The 27,382-nt window shown below is 41.4% G+C and overlaps 1 protein-coding gene across 1 annotated transcript in view; it reads right to left on the bottom strand.

The window, feature by feature from the left end:
- Positions 1-27,382, bottom strand: part of ADAD1 (adenosine deaminase domain containing 1) — a 178,078-nt gene that overhangs the window by 92,671 nt on the left and 58,025 nt on the right. Inside the window, exon 5 of the mRNA XM_073655618.1 lies at positions 19,705-19,830. Coding sequence (XP_073511719.1) covers positions 19,705-19,830 — 126 coding nt within the window. The remainder of the gene's footprint in view (positions 1-19,704; positions 19,831-27,382) is intronic.

Genomic DNA, 27,382 nt, shown 5'->3' with positions numbered 1-27,382 from the left:
TGTTAATATATACTACATGTGCTACATATTATTTCCGGTGGGCTGGGTCGTGAGACCCCTACAGTCAAACACAGCTCTGAAGTCCACAGCTCCTGATGTGATGCACACACTATGTGGTGTACAAGTTCAACATGGGTCCGTTCACACCTCTGTGAGTAAATGTACACACCCAAATGGAATTTCTACACCGCTCTGTACGTGCAGCTCATGCATGCGATATGGACATCAGAGCAGTGTCTTGATCAACCAGTGAGGGTCTCAGGACCCGGACCCCTACCAGAAACACTATGCAGTGCCTATAATATATATATATATAAAAAAAAAGTTTACAAAATGACAGATACTTTTTAACCCCTTAGTGACTGAGCAAATTTTGACCTTAAAGCGCACCTGTCAGCAGGATTGTGCTCAGTAAACCACATACACTTGTCAGGTGGGCGACATTACACTGATTAATATGATACCTTGGTTGATGAAATCCCTCCTGCGGTTCTTGGGTAATCTGTACTTTCAGTTTGGAGATCATGATATGCTCCTGCTTCAGGGCAGCCTGTGGGGGGCGCTCCATCTGGTGCTCTGTTGATTTATTTAGCTATGTGCTCTTATGACAGATCAGTGTGCCTTCAGTGATCTGCCTCTTATTTTACCAAGCCCAGCACTACTTGATTAATTATGTAAAATAGGAGACAGGTCAGTGAATGATCAGTGAGCTGTCATACAGATGAATATGTAAGCCGAGCACCAGCATATCATTATCTCCAAACTGAAAGTAAAGATAACACAAGAACCAGAGGATGGATTTCATTAACGAAGGCATCATTTAAATCAGTGTAATGTCACCCACCTGACAGTATGTAGTTTACTGAGCACAATCTTGCTGACAGGTGCACTTTAAAGGGAATCTGTCACCCACTAGGAGATTTTAGACCTCTAATATGGGCATACAGGTTATAGCAGAGTAAATCTATACATACTTGTATGGCCCATAGTAGAGGTCTGCTTGCAGAGAAATGTAGTTTTATAAAATCGCTTTTCACATGCTTGGTATCCCCCGGACGCCAAGAAATCCCCGCTTATCTGTTTAGTAAGCCCAGAAATCCCTGTCTATCAACTTATTATGCATATTCCCCCCTCCCGTTGTTCTCTGCAGTGTTTTAATGCTCAGGCGCATTAGAACACTGCAGAGAACATCGGGGCTAGGAGGAAAAGAAGCGCTCCTGATGCTCTGTGCATGCACGGGAAGGGAGTGAGACGCGTGCACGTCACAGGGCCCTATGACGTGCAGGGGAGGGGGGGGGGATATGCATAATAAGATGATAGGCGGGGATTTCTGGGCTTACTAAACAGATAGGTGGGGATTTATTGGCGTCCGGGGGACATCAAGCATGTGAAAAGCGATTTTATGAAACTACATGTCTCTGCAAGCAGACCTCTACTATGGGCCATGCAGGTATGTATAGATTAACTTTTCTATAACCTGTATGCTGACAGATTCCCTTTAATAATCAGGCCAAATTTTTGAAATTTGACCAGTGTCACTTTACGTGGTAATAACTCTGGAACGCTTCAAAGGAGACTGTTTTTTCATGACACATTGTACTTATTAGTGGTCAATTTTGTTCAATATGACTTGCCTTTATTTGTGAATATATCGGAAATTTTGTGAAAATTTAGCAATTTTCTAACTTAATTCTTATTCCCTTAAACCAGAGAGTTATGTCACACAAAATATAAACCCAGCTTATAGCTGGATCTCACAGGCCACTGTACCCTGGGGTCATCACATGACCTCAGGGTACCATGGTAACCATCAGGACCCGAGATTCTCATTGCGGGGGTCCGATGGTTACTAAGGAGATCTTGTGACCCCTTGTAACCACTTAAATACAGCTGTCATAATTGACGGCAGTATTAAGGGATTGATCTACCCCGATCGATTTCAAAACAGGCAGGGGCTGATACAGCTGACACCCGAGGGAAATTCAGCCATGAGCGGTGCTACCCTATCATTAGTCGGCGCTGAGGAATAAGGCCCCTTAATGGCCGCTGTTAAAAGGCATATCAGTGGTCGTTAAGGAGTTAAAGGGAATCTGTCAGTAGGATCAACCCTTCTAAGCCACCTGTATGGGCATGTAGGTCATAGGAATCTGAATAAAACGATATCTCACCATCTGCAATATGATGTCTTATTCCAGAGAAATCCACGTAAATGAGCTATTCCAGACTATGGGCCGGACACTGATCTCCCTGAGAATCTGCCTCCAGAGATTATTTTAAATAAAAGCCAGCGTTACCAGTGTGAGACAAGTAACTAACACAGAACAGCAGAACTGAACTTTGTTGTCTTACAAACACATTTTTTGCAGCTCTCTGAGCTCTGCTATATTGCAAAACTTGCTGCCTGTGAGATGGTAGCTGAGAGGAACCTGCAGATGTGTCAGTTAGGCCACGTTCAGTACTGTGAGTATTTTACATCAGTAATTGTAAGCCAAAATCAGGAATGGAACAATCTGAGGAAAAGCATTATAGAAACACGTCACCACTTCTGCATTTTTCACCCACTCCTGGTTTTGCCTTACAAATACTGATGTAAAATACTGACCAAATACTGAACGTGTGTATGTGGCCTTATAATCACACACCACTCTGCAGTGAGATCACGAGAGCATTGAGTGGCCATTACACATCACAATGATAATGCCCTCTTTCATGTAAAACAAGCTATGGAAGCAGATTCTCAGGGAGATCTATATCCTGCCCATAGCCTGAAAAAGGTCATTTATATATAAGAAAAAACGCTGAAAAAAACGCAGCAAAACCTGCGTTTTTGACGTAGCTGATTTCTTGTGAGAGATCAGTTTTGCTGCAGATTTCCGACGTAAAAAAACACAACATGGCCTAAGACTGGCGTTTCAAAGGTCAGTCTACAATTGAAGTTCTCTGTTGAAGTGGACACATTTATTAAAAGGTGCATGCGTTTTAAACCCTTGCTGGTATGGCGATTTTTTTGTTTTCACTCCCCCCCCCATCTCCCCTTATTCCAAGCCATACCTTTTTTATTTTTTCTATTAACATAGCTGTATAATGGCTTATTTTTTTGCGGGACAAGTTATATTTTTGAATGACACTATTTATTTTACCATATAACGTACTGGAAAGCAGGAAAAAAAATCCAAGTGCGGTGAAATTGCGTAAAAAGAGCAATTCTGCAATTGTGAATAAAAAAGCCCAAAGAACAGAGTTCAATATATGGTAAAAATAACCTGGCAATATGATTCTCCAGTTCAGTGTGATCATGTGATCACACACATATATATAGTCAAGGAAATAATTATTTGATCCCTTGCTGTTTTTGTAAGTTTGCCCACTGCCAAAGACATGAACAGTCTAATTTTAAGGGTAGGTTAATTTTAACATTGAGATAGAATATCCAAAAAAAAAAAAAAAAATCAAGAAAATCACGTTGTATAAATTAGATAAATTTATTTGCATTTTGCAGTGAGAAATAAGTATTTGATCCCCTACAAACCATTATGAGTTCTGGCTCCTACAGACCAGTTAGACGCTCCTAATCAACTCGTTACCTGCATTAAAGATAGATGTCTTACATAATCACCTGTATAAAAGACTCCTGTCCACAGACTCAATTTATCAGTCAGACTCTAACCTCTACAACATGGGCAAGACCAAAGAGCTTTCTAAGGGTGTGTGCAGACGATCCGAAGCCGCTGCGGGTTTGACGCTGCAGGCTTATGCAACGTCAAACCCGCAGCGGCCAGCAGCTGTTATAACATAGTGGATGGGATTTGTACAAATGCCATGTCCACTATGCGTCTCTGTGCACCCGCGGAAACTGACATGCGGCGCGTCTTTCCAGACCGCAGCATGTCAATTTCTCCTGCGGGTCCGCATGCGGACTTTTGACTTTCACCATAGAACTAATCTCTATGGGGAAAGTCTAAGAAAAAAAAAGGAAAAAAGGCGGAGCTCATTTGCATATCCAAGTGCGGCTCCTCTGCGGCTTTGGGGCCGCAGGCTGGGAGATACGTCTACACAGCACATACCCTAAGGATGTTAGGGACAAGATCATAGACCTGCACAAGCTGGAATGGGCTACAAAACCATAAGTAAGATGCTGGGTGAGAAGGAGACAACTGTTGATGCAGTAGTAAGAAAATGGAGGAAATACAAAATGACTGTCAATCGACATCAATCTGGTGCACCATGCAAAATCTCACCTTATGGGGTATCCTTGATCATGAGGAAGGTGAGAGATCAGCCTAAAACTACACGGGGTGAACTTGTTAATGATCTCAAGGCAGCTGGTACCACAGTCACCAAGAAAACCATTGGTAACACATTACGCCTTAAAGGTTTAAAATCCTGCAGTGCCCGCAAGATTCCCCTGCTCAAGAAGGCACATGTGCACGCCTGTCTGAAGTTTGCCAATGAACACCTGGATGATTCTGTGAGTTATTGGGAGAAGGTGCTGTGGTCAGATGAGACAAAAATTGGGCTCTTTGGCATTAACCCAACTCGCCGTGTTTGGAGGAAGAGAAATGCTGCCTATGACCCAAAGAACATCGTTCTCACTGTCAAGCATGGAGGTGGAAACATTATGTTTTGGGGGTGTTTCTCTGCTAAGGGCACAGGACTACTTCACCGCATCAATGGGAGAATGGATGGAACCATGTACCGTAAAATCCTGAGTGACAACCTCCTTCCCTCCGCCAGGACATTAAAAATGGGTTGTGGCTGGGTCTTCCAGCAAGACGATGACCTAAAACATACAGCCAAGGCAACAAAGGAGTGGCTCAAAAAGAAGCACATTAAGGTCATGGAGTGGCCTAGTCAGTCTCCAGACCTTAATCCCATAGAAAACTTATGGAGGGAGTTGATGCTCCGAGTTGCCAAGCGACAGCCTCAAAATCTGAACGATTTAGAGATGATCTGCAAAGAGGAGTGGACTAAAATTCCTCCTGACATGTGCGCAACCCTCATCATCAACTACAAAAAACGTCTAACTGCTGTGCTTGCCAACAAAGGTTTTGCCACCAAGTATTAAGTGTTGTTTGCCAGAGGGATCAAATACTTATTTCACACTGCAAAATGCAAATAAATGTATCTAATTTATACAATGTGATTTCCTTGATTTTTGGGGGGTGGATATTCTATCTCTCAATGTTAAAATTAACCTACCCTTAAAATTATAGATTGTTCATGTCTTTGTCAGTGGGCAAACCTACAAAAACAGCAAGGGATCAAATACTTCTTTCCTTCACTGTACATACACATATATAAATTTGCTCCTGTTGCCATTTTCCGAGACGCATAATATTTTCAAATTGCGTTCTAGGAACTGTCTGAGGGCATGATTTTTCAACCTTAGCCTATTTTTTTTTTTATTTATACTGTTATAGCAGAAGATGAGGCCCCTCAAATTCAAAGACCCCATCTATGCTATATAAGTCTGAAAGTTACTTTAGGTCAAAATAACACCAGCTGTGAATGTTCCTTCTTGAATCAATAATGCGTCCTTGCTAGCCATCAGAATGTATCTGATTAAATGTGTCTAATTAAATGTGTCCGAATAAATGTTTCAACACAAGCATAGACATCATGAGAATAGAAACTAGTCTTTGTGTGCTAAAATTGTATAATCAAACCATATATGGTAAATCCGTTTCCTGCCTTCAGAGTGGATATAAACCCATGCTTTGTAATAAAGTTTAGAGCTTGCCGACACGTACATCTTGTCCTGTGTCTCAGTCTCTCCGAGCTCGTAATCCAAAGGATAGAAGACTCAGAATGCAGTGACCACAATACTATTATGTGTTAGTTATGTTTTGATCGCCTAATTGCATTTTATTGTAGTGTTGTGGAGTCTGAAAAAGCACAATTCTGCCACTTTTACTACTTTTTTGTCACTACAGTACTCACCAATGAGGCTAAAGTAGGGCGATAAAACATTTATACAGGGTGGTCCAAAAGTAGGTGGACAGAAAGTGTAATAAGGTTATGAAGGGGGAGATTTATCAAACATGGTATAAAGTGAAACTGGCTCAGTTGCCCTTAGCAACCAATCAAGATTCCACTTTTCATTCCTCACAGACTCTTTGGAAAATGAAAGGTGGAATCTGATTGGTTGCTAAGGGCAACTGAGCCAGTTTCACAGATCTAGTTTTCACAGATAGATCTCCCCCAAATCGGTTTTCTTTTCCGATAATTCAGATAACACATAATGGCAAATAATTCAAATACAGATCAAAGAAAATGGATTTTAACAGAGTATTGTTAATCTCAAAATGCTGAAACCGTTAGAGCAAATTGGGTTGAAACATTTGGTACTCAAGCCCCAAAGAGACAAACCATTTACCGCATTCATGACAAATTCAATGCACTGGCTCAATCCTTAATGCTCCAAAAACTGGTCGACCCAAAACAGTCTGTACAGAAGATAATAAACAACTTGTTGCTGAAACATTTGTTCAGAGTCCAAAAAAGTCCACCAGAAGAGCCTCTTTGGAATTGGGAATTTCACGTTTATTGGAGGATGATCCAGACAGGCGGCTGCAATTTAGTGAGATTATGCTTAAAGAAATTGAAGAAAATCCAGTAATTTTAGATAACATTATGTGGAGTGATGAAGCTTCTTTCAAATTATCCGGCCATATTAACAGACATAATTGTATTTACTGGTATAATGAGAACATGCATTTAACATTAGAGCAACAACTAAATGAGCCTGGTGTCAATATTGGGGTGGTATTTCAAGTTTTGGTGTTTTAGGACCAATATTTTTTGATGGAACAGTCACAGGAGATAAGTATCTCGAAATTCTAATGAATCAAGTTGTTCCCCAGTTACAGCAACAGCCTAATTCAAATGACCTTTATTTCCAACAAGATGGGGCCCCTCCACATTATTCAAGAGTAGTCCGCGAGTATCATGATGAAACATTTCCTAATAAATGGATTGGCCAAAGAGGCCCACTTGATTGGCCGGCACGTTCACCAGACTTGACCCCAATGGATTTTTTCTTTTGGGGAGTACTCAAGGACAAAGTTTATAGTCGAAAACCAAAAAATGTCAGTGATTTGAAAAATTACATAAGAGATACATTTCAAGAAATTAATACCCAAAGAGACTTGTGCAAAAAGTTTGTCGAAGCGTAAGAGGCAGACTTCAAAGCTGTGCAAATTGTAATGGAAAACAGTTTGAGCACCGGCGTTGATAAAATTTAAGGGCTTTTGTATTATTGTTCAGAATAAAATCTAATTGTCAATGTTATTCTTGTGTTAGTAAATATAATTTTATATATAAAATCAAAATAAATGTTATTTTCTGGCCACCTACTTTTGGACCACCCTGTACATATATATATTTTTCATATTTTTAAAACCTTCACCACCTTCCGATTTTCGGTTTTTGTTTTTTGCTCCCCTTCTTCCCAGAGCCATAACTTTTATTTTTCTATCAATATAGCCATATGAGGGCTTGTTTTTTTATGGGACGAGTTGTACTTTTGAATGACACCATTGATTTTACCTTATAGTTTACTGGAAAATGTGGAAAAATTTCAAGTGCTGTGAAATTGAAAAAAAACTGCAATTCACAATTGTTTTGTGTTTTCTTTTTTTTACATTTTTTTTATTTACCATGTTCACTAAATGCTAAAACTGACCTGCCAATATGATCCTACAGGTCAGTACGAATGCAGTTATCAACCATGTATAGCTTCTTGTTTTATTTAAGTGGTGAAAAAAAAATACAAAGTTTGTAAGGAAAAAAAAAAGTTGTCATTTTCCGATACCATTTTGGAGTAGATACGATGTTTTGATTGCCTGTTATTGCATTTTATTGCAATGTTGCAGTGACCAAAAAAAAAAAAACAACTTAATTCTGGTGTTATGATTTTTTTTTTTCACGTTATGTCATTTACTGTTCGGACTAATTTACTTTATATTTTGATAAATACAACATTTCTGAACGCAGCAATACCAAATATCTGTAGTTTTTTTAATTGTTTTATTTTGAATGGGGCAAAAGGGGGGTGATTTGAAAACTTTATTTTTTTTAAAAACTTTTTACTAGCTTTAATAGTTCCCTTAGGAGACTTGAAGCTGTGATACACATAGCTGGGTTTCAGGACTGCCATCACACACAACCATCATCTGCCACCAAAGATGTGCCCATAGTTTCTGAGCTCACATCAGTCAGGTAGCCGGTATATTACGTAACTACATGTCATATGATGGTAAGGGGTTAAAACTTTGATGTATTTTGATATGTCTTATAGCAGAGCAGTCACCAGATTTCACAATACATTTTGTATAAATTATATTCGATAGATCTTAGACCTTATGAGGCTAGTGGCTATACATTGAAAAATTAAAGGGGTTGTCCGGTACTTTTGAAAAAAATGCCAGTGTGTTTTAATGATAAATACAACCTTCTTTCTAATTACCTTGAGCTGCTGATACTGCCTGTGAGCGGCGCTATCACTGGCCGCTCACAGGCAGCACGTGACCCCCGGCTGTAGCCGGCGCTGACATCCGCTGACGTCACGACAAGCTGCAGCTGGGGGTCCGTCATCCGCGTTCCACCGGTGGCTGCTGGGTTGTGGGCGGAGTTATTCCACCGGGTCACACCCGGCATCCACTACACGCTCTCCCTGCCCTCATTCACTGGGAAAGTGCGAGGTGGATGCTTGGTGTGACGCAGGGGAATAATGCCGCCCACAACCCAGCAGCCACCGCAGGGAACCCAGCGCTGAGTCACGCCTCACTTGTCGTGACGTCAGCGTGGGGTCACGTGCTGACTGTGAGCAGCCACCGATACTGCCTGTGAGCAACGCTATCAGCAGCGCAAGGCAATTAGAAAGAAGGTGGTATTTATCATTAAAACACACAGGCATTTTTTTTGAAAAGTACCAGAAAACCCCTTTAATGTCAGAATGTCTCTATAATCCACATATCAATATGAGCGGTTTTTGAATCCGCTATAGAACTAAACAGCTCAAGACTCCAAGAATATGGTCAGAGAAGAAGAAATTACCAGGCACCTCCCCTCTCGCCCTACCCCCCATGCCCGTCTCCAGCTGTCACTGCTAAAATGTTTAGCCCCTCTCTTTTATCTGGTATCTACTATCAAACATGCTGCTGTAACCCCTGTACTAAAAAAAAATAATTTTTTTTGAACTTTCAGAAATTGACATGCGGGGATACTCTGGGGGTGTTAATAAGCTGCCGTGGCCGCATCCCTGCCATGTCGGAGTTAATATAAGGTGGAGGGAGTTAAAATACGGCGGCGGTAGGTCCAGACAGTCAGCGCTTCTGTGCTGAAACTGACACATCGCTGCGTATTCCCAGCTCCGGACACAGCGCAGGGCTTCTGTGCCGACAGCTTTCACTTGTCACAGAAGCGCTGCGCTGTGTCCGGAGCAGGGAAGTTTGCATCGCTTCTGTGACAATATATGAAAAGCCGGCAATTCAGCAGCGGCATAAGCCAGAACCCGACAATTTAGAATAGAAAGAATAGAGAATCACACATAGATTAGATAGATAGAAACATGTCAGTCACATATATATGAAGTACAGTGACCGTGTTGCTTACTGTACTTGTCATTTAGTGTAAAGGATTTATTAAAACAAATATTAGTGTTTTCATGCACCGTCTCTTTAAGAAAGCCGGCCGGCAATTCAGCATCTGTACCCGACAATTTATAACAGAAAGATAGAGCATCACACATAGATTAGATAGATAGAAACATGTCAGTCACATATATATGAAGTACAGTGATAGTGTTGGTTACTGTACTTGTCATCTAGTGTTAAAATAACGGATTTATTTTAAAAAAAATTGGCGTGGGGTTCCCCTTAATTTTAGTCCCTAGCGGAGGTTAAGCAGACGGCTGGGGCAGATGTTTGAAGCCTGGGAAGAGGGTAATACCCACGGAGCTTCCCAGGCTACTAATATAAGCCCACAGCTGAATACCTAGCCTTTACTAGCTATTAAAATAGGGGACCCCCCCAAAAAAAATGACGTGGGGTCCCCCCTATTTTAATAGCTAGCAAAGGCTAGGCAGACAGCTGGAGGCTGATATTAATAGCCCAGGAAGGGTGCCATGAATATTGGCCCCCTCCCAGGCTAGAAACACCAGCCCTCAGCCGCCCCAGAAATGGCGCATCCATAGGATGCGCCAATTCTGGCACTTAGCCTCGCTCTTCCCACTGCCCTGTAGCGGTGGCAGTGGGGTAATAGGGCTGGGGTTGATGTCCGCATATAATGCCAGCTGACATCAAGCCCAGGTTAGTAATGGAGAGGCGTCTATAAGACACCCCCATTACTAACCCCATAGTCAAAGTTAAAAGAAAACACAAACACCCAGAATAAAGTCCTTTAATTGAAATAAACACACAATTCTTTTTCTAAATTAAACCATACTTACCATCACGCCCATTCCAGCTGAAGCCAACGATCTCCTGCAATAAAAGTAAAATAATAAAGCAACCTCATCCTTACCTTTCCATGGTTCCCAGGACAGCTTCAGCTCTGCTACATTCACATGACAGGCTGGACCGCAGCAGAACGCTGCCATCCAGCCTGTCATCCCGCAGACACTGAGAAGCGCAGGCATGCTTGCGCTCCTCAGTGTCTGACTGTGACGGCATCCAGATGAGCCGACAATGAACTCAGCTCACCTCCTGGACGTCCGTCACTGACAGCGTGGGAAACTTCTACTGCGCATGCGGGGAGCAGGAGAATTTTCCCACGCTGTCAGTGACGTGCATGAGGTGAGCCAAGTTCATTGGACATGATCTCGGCTCATCTGGATGCCGTCACAGTCAGACACTGAGGAGCACAAGCATGCCTGCGCTTCTCAGTGTCTGCCGCATGGCAAGCTGAACGGCAGCGTTCTGCTGCGGTCCAGCCAGTCATGTGAATGTAGCAGAGCTGGACCAGTCCTGGGAACCATGGAGAGGTAAGGATGAGGTTGCTTTATTATTTTACTTTTATTGCAGGAGATCGTTGGCTTCAGCTGGAATGGGCGTGATGGTAAGTATGGTTTAATTTAGAACATTAAAAAATTGTGTCTTTATTTCAATTAAAGGACTTTATTCTGGGTGTTTGTGTTTTTTTTAAATACTTTACTAGAAATTCATGGCGGTCATGTCTAATATTGGCGTGACCCCATGAATTTCGGGCTTAGGGCCAGCTGATAATGCCAAGCTGGCCCTAACCCCTTTATTACCCAGTGAGCCACCGCACCAGGGCCCTGGATGAGTTGGGTACAGCGCCAGAAGATGGCGCTTCTATGAACGCGCCATTTTCCGGGGTGGCTGCGGACTGCAATTTGCAGCGGGGGGGGGGGCCAGAAAGCTTGGGCCTCCCTGCGCTGCAGATTCCAGCCCCCAGCTGCCTAGTTGTACCTGGCTGGACACAAAAATAGGGCGAAGCCCCACGTCTTTTTTTTTTTTAATTATTTCATGAAATAATTTAAAAAAAAAGGGCTTCCCTATATTGTTGTGTCCGGCCAGGTACAAATAGGCAGCTGGTGGTTGGGGGCAGCCCGTTCCTGCCTGCTGTACCTGGCTGGACACAAAAATATGGCGAAGCCCACGTCAACATTTTTGGGAAAAATTAATTACAAAATTAATAATTTAGGGACTGCATCTTTATTAACCCCTCAATTGTCATTTAGTGTTAAAATAAAGGATTTTTTAAAAAGAAAATTGGCGTGGGATCCACCATCATTATAGTCTCTAGCGGAGGTTAAGCAGACGGCTGGGGCAGATGTTTGAAGTCTGCGAAGGGGGTAATACCCACGGAGCTTCCCAGGCTACTAATATCAGCCCCCAGCTGAATACCTAGCCTTTACTAGCTATTCGAATGGGGGACCCCCCAAAAAATGACGTGGGGTCCCCCCTATTTTAATATGTTTATGAGTGACAGTTTTCCTGCTATATACCTGCATGTCATAAGAATTTAAATTAAAAAAGGACCATGTTAAATTCAAATCTGTTTTTTTAAAATTTTTACCGGTGTTTGGTATGCGTTGGAAAAGGGGTAGTCTTATACGGTGAATATATCCTAAACTCTATATTTTAACAGGAAAGTAGGGGGGTCGTCTTATACACCAGGTCGTCTTATACGCCGGAATATACGGTGTATATTATATATATATATATATACATACATATACACACATACATATACACACATACATATACATACACACACACACACAGTACAGACCAAAAGTTTGGACACATCATCTCATTTAAAGATATTTCTGTATTTTCATGACTATGGAAATTGTACATTCACACTGAAGGCATCAAAACTATGAATTAACACATGTGGAATTATATATTTAACAAAAAAGTGTGAAACTACTGAAAATATGTCTTATATTCTAGGTTCTTCAAAGTAGCCACCTTTTGCTTTGAGGACTGCTTTGCACACTCTTGGCATTCTCTTGGTGAGCTTCAAGAGGTAGTCACCGAATATGGTCTTCCAACAATCTTGAAGGAGATCCCAGAGATGCTTAGCACTTGTTGGCGCTTTTGCCTTCACTCTGCGGTCCAGCTCACCCCAAACCATCTCGATTGGGTTCAGGTCTGGTTACTGTGGAGGCCAGGTCATCTGGCGTAGCACCCCATCACTCTCCTTCTTGGTCAAATAGCCCTTACACAGCCTGGAGGTGTGTTTGGGGTCATTGTCCTGTTGAAAAATAAATGATGGTCCAACTAAACGCAAACCGGATGGAATAGCATGCCGCTGCAAGATGCTGTGGTAGCCATGCTGGTTCAGTATGCCTTCAATTTTGAATAAATCCCCAACAGTGTCACCAGCAAAGCACCCACACACCATCACACCTCCTCCTCCATGCTTCACAGTGGGAACCAGGCATGTAGAGTCTATCCGTTCACCTTTTCTGCGTCGCACAAAGACACGGTGGTTGGAATCAAAGATCTCAAATTTGGACTCATCAGACCAAAGCACAGATTTCCACTGGTCTTATGTCCATTTCTTGTGTTCTTTAGCCCAAACAAGTCTCCTCTGCTTGTTGCCTGTCCTTAGCAGTGGTTTCCTAGCAGCTATTTTACCATGAAGGCCTGCTGCACAGTCTCCTCTTAACAGTTGTTGAAGAGATGTGTCTCCTGATAGAACTCTGTGTGGCATTGACCTGGTCTCTAATTTGAGCTGCTGTTAACCTGCGATTTCTGAGGCTGGTGACTCGGATAAGCTTATCCTCAGAAGCAGAGGTGACTCTTGGTCTTCCTTTCCCTGGGCGGTCCTCATGTGAGCCAGTTTCTTTGTAGCGCTTGATGGTTTTTGCAACTGCACTTGGGGACACTTTCAAAGTTTTCCCAATTTTTCAGACTGACTGACCTTAATTTCTTAAAGTAATGATGGCCACTTGTTTTTCTTTACTTAACTGCTTTTTCTTGCCATAATACAAATTCTAACAGTCTATTCGGTAGGACTATCAGCTGTGTATCCACCTGACTTCTGCACAACACAACTGATGGTCCCAACCCCATTTATAAGGCAAGAAATCCCACTTATTAAACCTGACAGGGCACACCTGTGAAGTGAAAACCATGTAGTGACTACCTCTTGAAGCTCATCAAGAGAATGCCAAGAGTGTGCAAAGCAGTTATCAAAGCAAAAGGTGGCTACTTTGAAGAACCTAGAATATAAGACATATTTTCAGTAGTTTCACACTTTTTTGTTAAGTATATAATTCCACATATGATAATTCATAGTTTTGATGCCTTCAGTGTGAATGTACAATTTTCAAAGTCCTGAAAATACGGAAAAATCTTTAAATGAGAAGGTGTGTCCAAACTTTTGGTCTGTACTAATTATATATATATATATATATATATATATATATATATATATATATATATATATATATATATATATATATATATATATACATATATATATATATATATATATATATATACATATATATATACATATATATATACACACACATATATACCTATACAATTTATTGTGCAGTGTTCGTATTGTCAGCATATAACGTATAGGTATAATCACAGTGCCGATCAGGACTCAAACTGACTGCTCAGCGCTTGGTTTGTAGAGGGATTTAGTTGGTCTGCTCTGTGCTAATACTTTATATGCCGAGTGCTTCTGACAGGAATAAATGGTGTCTACTGCACGGAATAAGTGGTTCCATTCCCTAGGGCTAGAGACTGACTAATGCATTGACTGCTGCACTAACCTGATGAGCACTCAGCGCTGGACTGATAAAGGTAATCAGTCTACCAGCCCAGCGCTAATCAGTGTAACAAGGGCTGTGCATTGCTCAGCATATACAGTATAGGTACACAGTGCTGTTGAGGCACAAACCGAGTGACTGCTACACTCCTGAAGACTTCTCAGTGCTGGGCTTGTGGAGGGAACCTCTCTATCAGTCCAGTGATAAGTGCTCATCATCGACGCAGCAGCGAGTCTGCACCCTGGCCGACTCTGTGAGAGCGCTAAAACTGAGCTCCGCCCACGGATGTTAACATTTTAAATGCCGCCGTCAATATCTGACTGCAGTATTTAACATGCGCCACAGGGGTGTACGGCATTCCACACGCCTCTGACATGATCACAGGGCATTGATGGGTTGCCATGACAGCAGGGGGTTTGCTGAAGACCTCCGTGCTTGTCATGACAATTCTACTGTGAAAGCCAGCGTTTAGCTGGCATTTATAGGAGATAGTGATTATGCACTGCTATGTATAGTACATGCGATCAAATGATTGCAGCTTGAAGTCCAGTAAGTGGGCTAACAAATACAGTAAAAAGTGTTTTCAAAAATATGACCAAAAAAAAAAGAAGTTCAAATCACCCCCCTTTTGCCCCATTAGAAAAGAAAAAAATCCACATTTAACATTGCTGCCTTCTTAAAAGTCCGATCAAAATATGAAATAGATTGATCCGATCAGTAAATACATAACAAAAATCAACAATGAATGTCCCTAAAAGCCAGTACATGAGATTATACCGTAACTGCAGTAACACACGGCTGACAATGAAGCAAAAAGACTGACAGCCAAGTTTATCACTAAGGGCTACGGTGATCTTCTAGAAAAAACACAGGCTATTAAATAAAACTCACGTAAATACCTATTGCAGGAATCAAAACCACAAAACACTAACAAGGTGAATGATGTGGACGCACCAATCATCATCCAATTCAACTGTAATACTAAAATTAAAAAAAAAATAAAAAATACTGGGGACATCCTAAAGGACGATAAAGTCATTGGGGATAAGTTAATCACTCACCCCCGGTTTATATTTAGAAAGGAATCTCATTGCCCCTGAGTCCGGGAACCACGGACAGCGGGAAATACCATCCTCTCGCCGCACCCCCATGGGCTTTGTTCCTTATAAAAAAATGCCGGGTATGCAAGACCTTACACGCAAAAAAAAACTCGAGTTTCAATAAAAAAAAAACAAAACGCATATTAAAATGAACTAGAAAAAGATACAGTGGGCACAGCTTAATAACTGTTATAGGAGTGCTACAGGTAACCTGCAAAAATAGTATATGGTATATAAGAGAAGAAAGCCACAAGTAGAAAAACCGTCCACACCCAAAATATTGAATAATATTAACAAATTTTATTAGACATTTTTATCAAAGGACAGAACAGCCACACAAAAAAAAACACTTTAAAAACAATTAAAACATGATAGCAAGAAAAGGGTAACATAGCCCAATGCACCTAACAGCAGGAAGAAGAATAAATTTAAAGAGTGCTGATTATAGCTGGCAATAAGTAGTCGTCCTATTCAAGAGTAATGGTGGCCCAAGTACAGATATCTATGATCAATGCACATAGTATTTAGACAAGCAATATGCAAACATGTAAACTATGAATAGTTAGTACAAAGGGACACCATGATGTGCAAAAAATACATAATACCACAGATAGACATTTATGAGACAATGGGAGAGACCAGGGGAGACCCATGGGTCTGTAGTACAAAAGCGTGTAATCAATGTTTAAAATGCTTATGCACCAAGTTATATGTAGGGCGCACTAAACGGCCTCTATACAAACGTATTGGTGAACGTTTGCGGAACATAAGGAGTAAGTTTTGTGGCCATCCCCTCTCAAAACACTACATAGAAAAACGTGGGGGATAGGCGGTTGGTACAGAACTATGGGGGATTCAAAAGATTCATAGTCACTAGAATGGAGGAGACTCAATAAAGCAGATGTCATGCGCTGAAAGCAAGTGGATCTTTGACTTACAGTGCTGGCCAAAAGTATTGGCACCCCTGCAATTCTGTCAGATAATACTCAGTTTCTTCCTGAAAATGATTGCAATCACAAATTCTTGGGTATTATTCTCTTCATTTAATTTGCGTGCAAGGAAAAAAACGCAAGAGAGAATGAAGCAAAAAACAAATCATTGATCATTTCACACAAAACTAGAAAAAAGGGCGAGACAAAAGTATTGGCACCCTCAGCCTAATACTTGGTTTCACAACCTTTAGCCAAAATAACTGCGAACAACCGCTTCCGGTAACCATCAATGAGTTTCTTACAATGCTCTGCTGGAATTGTAGACCATTCTTCTTTGGCAAACTGCTCCAGGTCCCTGATATTTGAAGGGTGCCTTCTCCAAACTGCCATTTTGAGATCTCTCCACAGGTGTTCTATGGGATTCAGGTCTGGACTCATTGCTGGCCACCTTAGAAGTCTCCAGTGCTTTCTCTCAAACCATTTTATAGTGCTTTTGGAAGTGTGTTTTGGGTCATTGTCCTGCTGGACGACCCATGACCTCTGAGGGAGACCCAGACTTCTCACACTGGGCCCTACATTATGCTGCAAAATTGGTTGGTAGTCTTCAGACTTCATAATGCCATGCACACGGTCAAGCAGTCCAGTGCCAGAGGCAGCAAAGCAACCCCAAAACATCAGGGAACCTCCGCCATGTTTGACTGTAGGGACCGTGTTCTTTTCCCTGTACACTCTATGTTGATGCTTTTTCCCAAAAAGCTCTACTTTTAACATTCTTCCAAAACGTTTTAGGCTTTCTCAGGTAAGTTTTGGCAAACTCCAGCCTGGCTTTTTTATGTCTCGGGGTAAGAAGTGGGGTCTTCCTGGGTATCCTACCATACAGTCCCTTTTCATTCAGACGTCGACGGATAGTACGGGTTGACACTGTTGTACCCTCGGACTGCAGGGCAGCTTGAACTTGTTTGGATGTTAGTCGAGGTTCTTTATCCACCATACGCACAATCTTGCGTTGAAATCTCTCGTCAATTTTTCTTTTCCATCCACATCTAGGGAGGTTAGCCACAGTGCCATGGGCTTTAAACTTCTTGATGACACTGCGCACGGAAGACACAGGAACAATCAGGTCTTTGGAGATGGACTTGTAGCCTTGAGATTGCTCATGCTTCCTCACAATTTGGTTTCTCAAGTCCTCAGACAGTTCTTTGGTCTTCTTTCTTTTCTCCATGCTCAATGTGGTACACACAAGGACACAGGACAGAGGTTGAGTCAACTTTAATCCATGTTAACTGGCTGCAAGTGTGATTTAGTTATTGCCAACACCTGTTAGGTGCCACAGGTAAGTTACAGGTGCTGTTAATTACACGAATTAGAGAAGCATCACATGATTTTTCAAAGGGTGCCAATACTTTTGTCCACCCCCTTTTTAGGTTTGGTGTGGAATTATATCCAATTTGGCTTTAGGACAATTCTTTTTGTGTTTTTTTCATTGAAGACAAATTAAATGAAGAGAATAATACCAAAGAATTTGTGATTGCAATCATTTTCAGGAAGAAACTGAGTATTATCTGACAGAATGGCAGGGGTGCCAATACTTTTGGCCAGCACTGTAGATACACTTAAACCAAAAGGACTGAATAGCGAAGTTGAACTTTTTGCCTTCCAATGAGTGACAAACACTGAGATGATTGACACCACTCGAGCTTGCATTTAAGGATCCACCTACCATACTTGACAAACCCTGAAGAAGGAAACCGCCATTTTTAGAAACGCGTAGGATTTTTGGTCCAAGCAGCTATCCGTACTACTCTGACAGTAAGACGTCACGAACGCTTTGACTCGCTGCGAGTCTCTGCCAGCTTTCCTCCCGAGGAGGATCTACTTCGAGAGCGTGTGCCACTGGCCGGGGCACCCCTACAACACTTTGAAGCTACACACTGAACTTACTCATCCGGACCTTGGACTAGCAGCATGAGGTACATCTCATACTCACCACTCTGCAAGCAAAATTAACTCTTTGTGAGGTACGATTCAACAGTCTATGCTAATTACCACTCTTGCATGTACCTTTCTTTTATAACATCTACAGTACTTCCTGTCCTCTGATCCATTACCGATTCGCTAACCCTATGCACATTAAGGGAGACAGTTTCATATTTATTCATATTTATGCATATTGCCACAACTACATATAACAATTAAGAGACTTTTTAATACTCCGCCGCACTGCTGGTGCTTTTAAGCGCAAATCATATGTATTCATATTTGAAATGAAATGTGGTTTGTGCTTTTCTAGAAAACAAAAAGACATACCATAAGGGTGGGTTATTTAAAATTGTATGTTTTATTTTCTTTTAGATTTTTAAAGGGAACCTGTCAGGTTCCCCATGCCCTCAAAACCAGCAGCAATCACATACTGTATGTATTGTTAAATTCCTAGCCCATACGGCTTTTATAATGTCATTAAATCCATGTTTAAAAAAGTATTTAAACCTCTGCTTTTCCCGGCTTCAGAGGAAAAAGTCCTTAAGATATACGTGACCAGTCTTCTGTACTTCTAATCATGCGCAGTGTTTAGCATTGGAAAAGCGGAGCTTAAGAATACTTTTTTTTTCTAACATAGATATGAGTGAATAACATTAAAAAGGGTTGCTTAGGCTGGGAGTTTAGTGATACATATGTGAATGCTGCTAGGTTGGAGGGCATGAGGGACTTGACAGGGTTCCCTTTAAGACTTTTTAACTTGGTCTTAGGGGACTTGAACATCCAATTGTCTGATCACTTATACTATATACTGGAGTACCACATCACAGTCTTTTAAAAACCTCAGCCCATGGTTGAGTAGTAAAACGGAAGTGACGGGGGCCTTCAGCAGCACTCAGACTGCCACGGTAGCCCATCATTCCTGCATAGTGGGCCGACGAAAGCCACACTGGTAGCAGCTCCAGATATCTAAATGGCCATCAGCAGCAATTGGCGCACAGCTCCGACCGCTGTTAAGATACAGATCACAGTTGTGCGACAGTCAGCATCTACCCCAGCGCTGATATACATAAACATAACTTTGATTTAAGAGGTTGTCCACTACTTTTACACTGATGCCCTATCCATAGGATAGGGCATCAATGTATGCTCGGCCGGGGTCCCGCACACGGATCCGCCTCCCATTCAACTGAATAAGTGGCGTTGCGGATGTGCAGTACACTGTGGCGGCCACTACCACATGACGGCGGGGCCCCGCAGGTGAGCACTTCCGGCCGGCAGCACCAATGACAGCTGATTGGCGGGGGTGCCATCAATGTAAAAGTAGTGGACAACTTCTTTAAAACATCATTTTGCATGTTCTTGAAGGTTTTCTAAATGGATTAGTGATAGTTATTTCTACTGTGCAATGTATGCATCTTGAAAGTCTTACCTGTTTCCAATACAAACGCAGCTAAAGAATTTCCACAGCTTTCATATTCTGGATATTTAGATACCAGTTCAGCAAACTTCTCTTTTATCATTTGCGTTATCTGTTCATGAAGAAAGGAACGCTTCTCTGGAAAAAGAACGCCACAATAAAATAAACATAAGTAGCACTTTTAAGTTGAAATATATCACAGCACATTACAGAGAAAGCATGTTATATAATTAAAATATTAATTTCTTAAAATGGAAAAGAAGAATTCAAGACAGATTTTTAGGGTAGTTTGGCCTCCTATGAGTTAGGACGGTGGTGAGCAATTAATGGTCTAAACGCTGCATATGTTGGCCATATGTGCCCATTGCTACCATTCACCCCTCGTCTTCCTTCTACCACTAAGTACCTGACTCAATAGTAATGTAATCTCTGTTTTAGAAGAAATCATTTCTTTGCCCAGTAGGTGGCAACATCATACACATGCGCCCATTCGCTGAATATGTAAAGAAGAAAACTAGACTGCAGTCCAGTAGAGGTATAGGTGCTGCACTTGGCATGCACAAGCAAGTCTGCCATTGTACATGAGGAGCATGTACGGTAATTACTAAACCTGAAGGGCAGTAAGCTATTGTAGATTTAAACCCTTCATGACATTTGAAGTAAGTTTACGTCACGGTAGGGAAGGAGTTCCCCCAAAATTATGTAAATTAACGTCATGGCAATAATGCGGGCACAGGAGCAGTGCCAGCACATTCGCCACCCGGAGCTCAGTTTAAGTGAAAGCCAAGCCTCGGCTGTCCGTGCCTGGAGTGGTGCCCGCACCGCAGATACCAGATTTATATTCTTTTTTATGTTTGGCTGCCATCATACATTAAAAACTTTTTATTGTAAAATAAGTTTTTGCATCGCTATATTTTGAGAGCTACAATTGTCATATCTGCCGATAATATTGGTACTATTTTCGGGCACAACTTTTTTTTTTTTTTTTATTGCTTTCTATTCTGATTTTAGGGAGGCAGAATTTTCAAAAAACAGCAATTCGGGAATTGTTTTTTTTATGCCATTACGTGTATGGTTAAATTGATAAGGCAGCTATATTCCTTGGGTCATGATGATTACATTTTCTTTGTGTTTTGCCGCTTTTACACAAACATTTTTATAGAACAAAGAATTGTATTTGCATCGCTATATTCGGAGCTGTAATTTTTTTATTTCTCCGCTGACAGAGCTGTATGGCGGCCTGTTTTTTGCGGGACAAGATGAAGTTTTCAGAGATACCAGTTTCTCTTTTGTGTCATTGGAATAAAGAGGAAACATTGGGTGTATATGCTTCTGCCACTAGGAGGCTGACACTAGACAATAAAAAAGTTAGCTCCTCCTCAGTAGTATACAGCCACCAACCGGAGCCAAGCTTGTCAGTTTTAGCTTAGCATCAGTAGGAGGCTGAAAAGGGGCTGAGTGCACCAAGGCCAGTTTCAATCTTAGGTTTGTTGTTTTTATATTAATGACTTATTAATAATTAAACTTGTGCGCAGGCGCCAGTGAGTCACTCTGCCTTCCCGGCGCCTGCACACAAGTTTCCTGCTCCACAAGGCTACACAGACTGCACTTACTTACAGGGTAAGTTGCGCAGGTGCGGGATCTGCACATCACAGGCACCTGTGACGTGCAGGGGAGAGGGATATGGAAATAAAGCTAATAGGCGGGGATTTCTTCGCCCTAGATGCGAAGCTTGCCAAAACTAATTTAATAAAAAGCTATTACAAAGCAAGTAGACCTCTAATATGGCCATACAGGTAACTATAGATTCACATTTCTATCACCTGTATGCCCATATTAGAGGTCTGATAGGTCCCGGGGAATCTGTCATCCCCTTGGACGTACCTAACCTATTAATATGGGCATACAGGATCTACAATAGTTAAAACAGTCATACCTGTATGCCTCATGCCGTCTTAGTGAGCAGAAATCATCTTTTAATCCTTTATGTTAATGTGTTCTTCCAGGAGCTGGGGCGTATGGTGCCTGGAAGAAAACTCTGCCCCCACTCTTCATTTGGGTACCTGTGGGTCTCCCATCAGCGTCAAAAGTACCCTGACACATCTAGTGGTTGTCCTGCGGCTTGCAATTGTGATATTCCACGTTATTTTTCCGCCCTTCTAACGGCATTAGCTTCTTGTTTCTTCGGCGCAGATGCCGAAGGAGCACACTTTCCGTTCGGGTTCGACCTTTAGCAGGTCAAATCGTCTCTTATCTCAACTTGGTGTCTAGTCGGTAGGAGCACGCTATTTTGACCAGGTTTCCTCTGCAGAACAATTTTCTACTTTTCTTGGAACTAATTAGCTCTGATATCCTTCTCGTCCAAGCACTCTCTTATCTAGGCCTGTTAGGTTGTTCTGCTGTCATTTTTTGCAAAAGACCCTTCCAGATCTAAGGAAGTTCATGATGGACAGCTTTTTCCCTCAACTCAAAAGTTTATTCCAGTGTCGCACATTTCAGGATCACTCGTAGGCTAGGCAAGCCTCTCTTGCTTCTTCATCTGGAACTCAGAGTGGTAGGATTTTCCCTCCTTTCTAGGTGGAACTCTACCCTGATCAACCTCAGCAGAGGTATCTAGTCATGGACTGAACTAGGTCTGCCGGTGTGTTTTCAGCAGTTCTCCTGTCCACAGTAAGTTAAGTTCTACCGATTTCCTAACCGGCAAAAGGCCTTCGACAGGAGAGGGGTTGTCTCATCACATGGGTCTCGAGATAGCCTCATCTGATGGTTCTCGTCCATAGTCATCTACGGCGGAACATACTTAACATCAATCTGATGACATCCAGGGTGCTTCTATGGGGCTTTCAGTCCACTTCCATGTTCTGATATTCAGCGCTTATTCTCCAACACTTTCGTGGTTTCCTGGAATCCCATCCTCCCCTTTCCTTCTGCCCTCGGAGGTAGTCTATTTTCTTACAGACTCCTCTTGGAAACGTCCCTATCTGTTATTGGTATAATTTTTTTTGTTTTTTTATTTTGTGATTTTTTTTTTATATATATATTATATATATTTCTACAATTAATTATTATTTTTTTTTACCTTTTTATTTAGTCCTTGTATAAGACTAACTTTTTTCACTCTGATCGCTGGTATAATGCATTGCAATGCACCAGCACTGCTTTATACCTGTCAGTGCTGCACTGACAGAAGCCTCTTAGACCATGCTATTAGCATGGTCTAAAAGGCTTGCCGTAGCCTGGTGACTCAGAAGTCGTTATAAAGAACCTCAGGTTGACATGGCAACGATCGGGCCCTCACGATGACGTCGTGGGGGCGCAGATCGGACGGGAGCCCCCTCCCTCTTCCAGTTTTCTAAATGCTGCAATCGATAGTGGAATTAAGGGGTTAAAATGCTCATAGCGCTGAGAGCCAGGTCTCTGCTTTAACTTAAGCCCCGCACAAACGCCATGATGTATGGATTAGTCAAAGGTTGTGAAAGGGTTAAGACATAACTAAAAGGGGTATTTTAATTTCCAAGATCCTAGTCCAATATGTAGTAGGTGTAATAATAATAATAATAATATTAACAAATACCTCCCATTAGAAATGTAGTATAGTTTTTCTGATTTGCTAATTTGGAGGTATATGCTATTATTACACCTATTACATATTGGGATAAGATTCTGGAGATGGGAATACTTCTTTAAGGCTGTGTACCCACGAAGCGCTTTTTAAGCGTTTCCGCAGCGGCAAAAACGCTGCAGAAACGCTTAAAAAACGCTTGGTAGAAGGCCTGCCATGTTCCCCAATGATAATCCGCATGTGCTTTGCTCCGGATTGTCATTGCGGAAAAAAACGCAGCATTACCAATTATTTTGCGGAAGTGCTGTGTTTTCGCCGCCACGGACTTGCATTGGAAAGCATGGATTATGCATCATTGCATCTGTAGATGCGCATTCCATGCGTTTCAATGTGTGGATGGGTACCCGGGTCTGGAGGAGAGGAGACTCTCCTTCAGACCCAGGTACCATAGAACCTGTGAAAAAAAGAATAAAATAAAAAATAAATAAATATTCTATTTACCTTCTGATGGTCCCGGGTGTGCTCGTCTTTGCTTCCCGGCAGATCGCGGTGGACTGAAGGACCAGCGCTGATGTCATTTAGTCATGTGACGGCAGGTCCTTCAGTGTACCGCGAGTTGCCGGCAAGCCAGCGCGGAGCGAATAAAGACTGCGGGGGCCATCAGAAGGTAAGTATATATTTATTTTTTAACATTCTTTTGGGTCACACTATATAAATCCATGCCGTTTGCATGGATTTATATAGTGTGACCAAGTTGACAAGCACTTTCCAAGTGATGCTAAAATCGCTTGGAAAGCGCTCGTCAATCCACATGCGGAAATGCAAGTGAAGAAAGCTTCACATCCGCATGTCCCTGGCAGGAAAACTGCATGTACAATCCGCATGCGTTTTTTTCTGCCAGGGAGATGCAGAAACGCTCAGGAAAAAATCCGGAGCATTTCTGCATCGTGGGCACATAGCCTAAGGCAGAAAACAGCCACAAACAAGCAAAAATTGAAGTCAGTTGCTGTAAAGGTCAAGCTAACCATCACAAAGGAGGAAACCCAGCGTTTAGTGACGTCCATGGCTTCCAGACTTTAGGCTGACATTGCCTGCAAAGGATTATCTACAAGGTATTAAAAACAAAAACTTAATGAAATTAACTAGAATATAAGTTAGTAGGCATGTAACGTGTAGGCGCATATTCACACTGGCCACTAAACAGACAAAATCTAAGGAATAACAAAATGAGCAAATATCTTGCAGTAAATGAATAATTAGCAAAAGTACATGGTACATGAAAATAACATAGGGGACTTAGTTAACATAATTTTGATAAAAAAAAAAAAACATAAAAGCCATCCCACCGTGTCAAGGTGACGATTCTATTCACATTTATGTCATTTGACATATGGTAAGGTTTTCGTACTAGAGTTTAGGATCGTCCCGAAAAGGGTCACCTTGACGTGGTGGGATGGCCATTTTTTATCAAAATTATGTTAACCAAGTACCCAATGTTATTTTCATACACTATTGATTCTTTGTCCGCCAGAATTGATAAGTCATTATCAAAATTCTCAATTCTGAGGTTAAATCTGTTTTCAATGGAAAAAGATTTTCGATATGTATCAATACCAACTGTCACCTTTCTATGTAGAGGGGAGGAGGGAGGAGCTAGAGGCAAAGCTGCACCCTCCTCCTCCTCTCCCACCCATGTAGATAGAATCTTATCAGTAGCAGCTGCCATCTATCTCAGTAATGGGAAAGTCTGTACTCACTGAATAAAGATTTTACCTCAGAATTGAGAATTTCGATAATGAATGATCAGTCCTGGCTTAGAAAGAAGCAGATTTCTCTGATAAGATATATTACAAAGTTACCCATTTACATTTGTACTACTGATTTATGAACTAAAAATTAAAACAACGGTTAAGCTTTAATGACTGTCAAAAAAAACAACGATGTAATTATAAATAGGGACATTAACAGCCACACTATTAAATGTAAAAGCTCTAAAATGGTGTAGGAACAATCACTGAGAAAGCAGATCATCTTAAGAGGAGCAGGCGCATGGGGCCAGCAGATACAGGACCTCAATGTACCAGACTTAAAGGACCAGTCTGGAGCTACTGGGATTGTTGATATCCTTTTGAACATGATGAAAAGGGTAGGAAGATGTAGAATAGGAAGAACTGACCCCAAGGAGTGGCAATATTGTTGACGGCATAAGGCTTGCTATATTAAAGAGGGAATCTTGAGGTTAGACACCATCACCAGTGCCACATTCGCAGTACCTCAGCTAAGGTATACAGTGGATTTAAAATGTCTACACACAATTGTTAAATGCAGTATGATTCATTTGAGAATTTATTAGTGCATGTTAGGATACTCAAACGGGATGCCATCGGGGGGCCGAGGCTGCGGTCACTGCCATAGCCTCTGTCCCCACCCTAAAACGAAGCATCATCAGTTGTTCTTCCTTGTAATAGTGCTCCAAATCTGTCGGATTGTGAGGGCATCTCATGTGTACAGATGCCTCTCAGGTGAGCCAACAGATTTTCAATAGGTTTTAGGTCTGGCCTCTTATTGGTCATTCCAAAACTTTGATTTTCTTCTGGCAAAGCCATTCTTTTGTTGATTTAAGGGTAGAGTCATTGTCGTGCTGAAATTCATCTTTATAGCAGAGGCCTGAAAGTTTTGTAGTAAAATTGATATTTGGAATTGCTCATATTTCCCTCATCACGACTAAATAACCAACTTCAGCTGCTGAAATAAAGCTCCCAAGAATAATTTTGTTTTCACCATGCTTCATTGTAGGAATGGTGTTCTTTTGGTGATGTTGAGTGTTTCAAAAACATACCATTTGGAATTAAGGCCAAAAAACAGACCATGTTTTGGTAAAACATCTCCAAGCTTGGAGGTTTTTCTCTTCCTATCCCACTGGCAAAACATATGAAGAATATGGAAGATTGTTGTCACGTACAGTACACAACCTCCACTTGGCATACATTCCTACTGCTCCTTTAATGTTGCTATAGGCCTATTTCCAGCTTCCCAGACTAAATTTTCTTCTCGTGTTTTCACCAATTTGAGTGATATCCAGATTTAGGTAATGTCACTGTTGTGCCAAATTTAACCCTTTTACCTCGAAGGTGGTTTGCACGTTAATGACCAGGCCAATTTTTACAATTCTGACCATTGTCACTTCATGAGGTAATAACTCTGGACCGCTTCAACGGATCCCACTGATTCGGAGATTCGTGACATATTGTTCTTCATGATAGTGGTAAAATTTCTTCGATAGGATTTGTGTTTATTTGTGAAAAAAATCTGAAGTTTGGTGAAAATGTTGAAAATTTCAAAATTTTCGAACTTTGGTCTTTCATGCCCTTAAGTCAGAGAGATATGTCACACAAAATAGTTAATAAATAACATTTCCCACATGTCTACTTTACATCAGCACAATTTTAGAACCATCATTTTCTTTCGGTTAGAAAGTTATAAGGGTTAAAATTGACCAGCGATTTCTAATTTTTTCAAACAAATTTACAAAACAAATTTTCACATCACATTTGAAGTGACTTGGAGGGGTCTATATGACAGAAAATACCCAAAAGTGATACCATTCTAAAAACTGCATCCCTCCAGGTGCTCAAAACCACATTCAAGTTTATTAACCCTTCAGGTGCTTCACGGGAATTTTTTGTAATGTGGAAGAAAAAAATTTCACAAAAATGTTACTTTAGACCAAATTTTTTAGATTTTTGCAAGCGTAACAGGAAAAAATGGATCACAAAATTTGTTGTGCAATTTCTCCTGAGTAAGCAGATACGTCATATGTGGGGGAAAACCCCTGTTGGGGAACACGGCAGGGCTCGGAAGGGAAGGAGCGCCATTTGACTTTTGAATGTAAAATTTGCTGAAATAATTAGCGGACGCAATGTTGCATTTGGGGAGCCCCTGATGTGCCTAAATAAGGAAACCCCCGTCAAGTGACACCATTTGGGAAACTAGACCCTCAGGGAACTTATCTAGGTGTGTGGTAAGCACCTTGAACCCCCAGGTGCTTCACAGAAGTTTATAACATTGAGCCGTAAAAATAAAATTCACATTTTTCCCACAAAAATGTTTTTCAGGCCCAATTATGCA

This window comes from Phyllobates terribilis, unplaced genomic scaffold (genome assembly GCF_046119375.1).
Source record: "Phyllobates terribilis strain yellow unplaced genomic scaffold, ASM4611937v1 Scaffold_1__5_contigs__length_1240528914, whole genome shotgun sequence".
Lineage (NCBI taxonomy): Eukaryota > Metazoa > Chordata > Amphibia > Anura > Dendrobatidae > Phyllobates > Phyllobates terribilis.
This window is presented reverse-complemented; position numbering and strand designations above follow the sequence as displayed.